The sequence below is a fragment of the Marmota flaviventris genome, unplaced genomic scaffold, assembly GCF_047511675.1.
Source record: "Marmota flaviventris isolate mMarFla1 unplaced genomic scaffold, mMarFla1.hap1 Scaffold_55, whole genome shotgun sequence".
Lineage (NCBI taxonomy): Eukaryota > Metazoa > Chordata > Mammalia > Rodentia > Sciuridae > Marmota > Marmota flaviventris.
In genome coordinates, this window is record NW_027288355.1 from 1,129,149 (window position 1) to 1,132,927 (window position 3,779).

Below are 3,779 nucleotides of genomic sequence, written 5' to 3' on the forward strand. Positions count from 1 at the left end.
ATTCTCAGGCCCGGGCTGGCGCTCCCGGGGTCAGGTCCCTTTTCACAGTCCCTTCGAGGTGGAGCTTCAGGCAGCCAGCCGGTCGTGGTGCCCATCAGGCTCTACCTTCTAGGCCGCCGCTCCGGGCGATGACGCTAAAGCCACCGAAGGAATTCCTCGACACCATCCGAGGCTTGGGCGGTGCCTCTGCACTCCCATTTTGAAATACTCCTGCTGGTGGCTGTTCAAGCGAGACTGGTGGTAGAACCTTATTTTCCTCCTTCTGAAATTAATCAATATTTTGAGATGACTTTCTGGCTGGAGGCAGAAAACAGGAATCATTTCAGAAGATTTGAGTCAGCTCAGAAATATGTCAAACCCAGCTGGGCACTCGGCTCAGTAGTTGACTGGTCACAAATATCTGCAGTGGCCTCATGATTGGCAGCCTTGCACAAAGAAAGATCAACTTGGTGCTTGTCAGGTTTCCAGGTAAGTCACATGGATCCCAGGCATTGGGCACTCACCTGCCTTCCTAAAAAACCTGCAAAGCCACTATCCAGTTGTTCATTCTTATGAATTATGTAATGCTGTTTGCTATGAAAGAGTATTAGTCAGGTATCTGGTCAAGAAACATTTGAATGTTTTCGTTTTTGCTTTCAGAACACTGGTACCTCCATGAAAACAAGCACACAATACTTTTTTAATCATGAGTTATTTGGGGAAAAAACATCAGGGTGTTTTATTGGCAGCCAGATTATACTCTAAAGTTCATTGTATTTACCAACCATCAGCTAATCATATGCAGCAAAGATTCCAGGTGAACTGAGCCTAAATTGACGACCATCCCAAACATGAGCTAATAAGTTTTAGAATGAGTTAATTAGTGACAGATAATTAGTTAATTTATTCACTATAGGCTGGATGCCAGGTTTCAATCACATGATGTGCAGAGGTTGTATGAAAAACAGCAGTCATCTTATAGACAGTGATTTATTTTTTCTTCATTAAAATTTTGTTGACTCTCTTAGTAAACTGTATTGAACTATAGAAAAATATTTATAGACATATATGCCTTTAATTGTGAAAATATTCTCCCACTACCTTATAAATTTGGTGTGAATATTAGCACAATTATGAAAGCCAAATATCTCAGTCCTGCCTCTAGACATTATGGAAAATATAATTTTTTTTTAATAACAAAAAAGAATTCGTTGAATGAATACTAATGATTTTAGTGGAGGAAAAAATGATTTGTTGAGACACATAAGGAAAATTGACAATATTAAAATCATATTTAGGATAGAATACAAAGAAATCATAATTAATAAAAGAATAAGTGCAAATCATCCAGAAAGATTTTTAAAAATTTGAAAATGCCTTTCCCCCATAAGCCTGCAGAACCATCATTGGATGATGATAGCAGCATAAAATATTTTAGGTTCTAAGGTGGAGACTAAAGAAAAAGAAAAATGTTGATGGCTTCAGAAGTTCTTTTTCTCCTTATAAGTTTTTTTCTTAATTTTTATTACTTTTAATTTGGTGGAGAGATACTGAAAAACTTCCATGGCCCAGGGAGAATTGCCCCACCTCTCCACCTCCTATGCCCTCCACCCATATTTCTTTTTTTTTTTTTTTTCTCAATCCACCTTTGTCCCCTCCTCCGCCCTGTCCTTTCCCCAGTGACAGGACTTGGCAGCGGTCACTGTTGGGGAGGAGGAGGGAGGGACGGCCTTGCTCCTGAGCCCCCCTCCTCTGCTCCAGAGCTGGTTCAGTCCAACTCTCTCATGCTGAGATGAGGAGGAGGAGGGGGAGGGTGGAGCAGGGAGAGGAGGAAGAGGAGGAGGGGAGGAGGAGGAGAAGGAGGAAGAAGAGTGGAGGAGGAGGAGGAGGGGGAGGGTGGAGCAGGGAGAGGAGGAAGAGGAGGAGGGGAGGAGGAGGAGTGGGAGGAGGAGGAGAAGGAGGAAGAAGAGTGGAGGAGGAGGAGGAGGGGGAGGAGTGGAGCAGGAGGAGTTGCTAACAGGAGGAGTTATAACAAGGGAACTTGGCGGAGGCAGCCTCAGCTACATACAGCTTTGGCAGCGAAGGTCAGCGCCCTGGGCAGCAGGCACCTGAAGGACCAATGACTGGAGCCAGTCACCGCGCCTTCCTCAGGGGCTGCGAAGGCGGGTGGGAGGTAGGCGGGGCTCCGGGTCCCCACCCCGGGCTGTGAGTGCCCACACGGAGCCCCGAGGAGCCGAGCGCCCCCAAGAGGGCTGTTTCTGGGTGCGGGCACCGCTGCCCGAATGTGCGGAAAAGGGGAGCTGCATCCCAGAGGCGCCATGGAGCTGGGGTTTGGGGTGGGGAGGGCGGGAAGCGCGGGGGAGAAGCGGAGTCGCGGGAGAGAAAGGAGGCCTCCAGCGCCTCGGGAGAACTCGGGAGAGGAGTCCCGGAGCGCGAGGCGGGGGGAGGCTGCAGCCCCCGGTGCAGGCCAGAGGTGAGCGCTGAGGCGGGGGGCGGGGGGGCGCAGGCGCGGCCCCCACTGGAGAAGCGAGCGCCTGCCGCCCAGACTGCTGCGGGGTTGGAGACGGCCTAGGCTCCAGCTCTCCCCAGGGCAGCCAGGGGAGGCAGGACTCGGGAAGTGCTGGGGGTGTGTGAAGGTGAAGCGGAGTGTCAGAGGCAACCCCCGGCTGAGCCTCTAGGAGGAGAAGGAGGAGGAGGGGAGCCCCGCCCCGCAGGCGGCCGCCCTTGTCCGCGCCGGGGGCAGAGACAGGGGCGCCGCACTACAGGGCCTGACAGGAGGGAGCTGCAGCGGGCAGGGCGGCGGAGGCTCTGGCAGAGCAGGCCAGTCCGTGGATGGGAGCCAGGCCAGCAGCGGTGGGGGCGGGAGCCTGGGGCGGGGAGCCAGAGCCGTTGGCGGGGAGCCGGAGCCCGGGAGTCGGAGCTAGGGCCTCAGAGGCGACAATCTCGCTCCCCCATGACTTAACTTTCTGGGTGGACATGTGTGCCAGAGGTGCGCTGGGGCCAGCCGGGGCAGGAGGAGTCCACCCATATTTCAGCTCAAAATTGTATTCATGGAGTTCTTGATGTCTAAAAAATTTTGCTTTATGAAAAGAACCAACTACTCTCAACTTTTATTCATTGTAATTAAATTATTCCTTTGTACATGGAATAAAAAAAGAAATTATTAAATTTATTTGAAGACATCCGAATAACATTTGGTTATGCAGTCTGCCTATTTAATATGACTTGCAAAATTGAAAACTGCAGTGGAATTCAAAGTCAATAGAAAAATCTCTAAACTTTTTTAAGGACATTCATCTCAAAATGTGGTTTAAAATTAGGCACTTCACCATCTGACACAGGAAGAGAAAGATAAGAAACCAAATAAAATACTAGCAAAGTCTGATAGAAACTCTGTTTCCAAAATTAGACTTATTAATCTTCACATGAGAGACTCCATTTTCTACAGAGGGCTTATTTTTTAATATACAAGACCCCCTCTCCTCCCCACTAAACTTAGAAAATTACACTGGTTTCTTGGGGCTTCTGCCCAAGTTTCTTCCTTATGAACCACTGACATTTCTGCAAACCTCCTCTAAATATTGTGAGAGATAGAAGTGGCTTTTTATTTGGAAAAGTAGTTGTGATTTAGGATTATCAGTGAAACCCCTTGGGGCTTTATTGAATCATGTCAACAGCTGTCAGTAATAATATGTACTTTGCTGGCCACAACATAATGTATTGATATGTATAAAACAATGTTATAAACTGGAAAATAATATGTTTTTTTATAATTTATATGCAGTCTTATGAATAATACA

The 3,779-nt window shown here is 48.0% G+C and overlaps 1 protein-coding gene across 1 annotated transcript; it reads left to right on the forward strand.

Annotated features, from left to right (window-relative positions):
• The first annotated feature begins 2,297 nt into the window (after positions 1 to 2,297).
• On the forward strand, positions 2,298 to 2,941 carry LOC139704380 (octapeptide-repeat protein T2-like). Its single transcript, XM_071607278.1, has 2 exons — positions 2,298 to 2,452; positions 2,569 to 2,941. Exons 1-2 carry the CDS (start codon positions 2,298 to 2,300, stop codon positions 2,939 to 2,941), a joined length of 528 nt encoding a protein of 175 aa, XP_071463379.1.
• The last annotated feature ends 838 nt before the right edge of the window (positions 2,942 to 3,779 follow it).

Excerpts from the sequence above, each read along its gene's own strand:
- LOC139704380 (XM_071607278.1), top strand. The coding sequence starts at position 2,298 with ATGGAGCTGGGGTTTGGGGTGGGGAGGGCGGGAAGCGCGGGGGAGAAG. Across the intron at positions 2,453-2,568 it reads GCCCCCGGTGCAGGCCAGAG|GGCAGCCAGGGGAGGCAGGA; the intron begins GTGAGCGCTGAG and ends AGCTCTCCCCAG.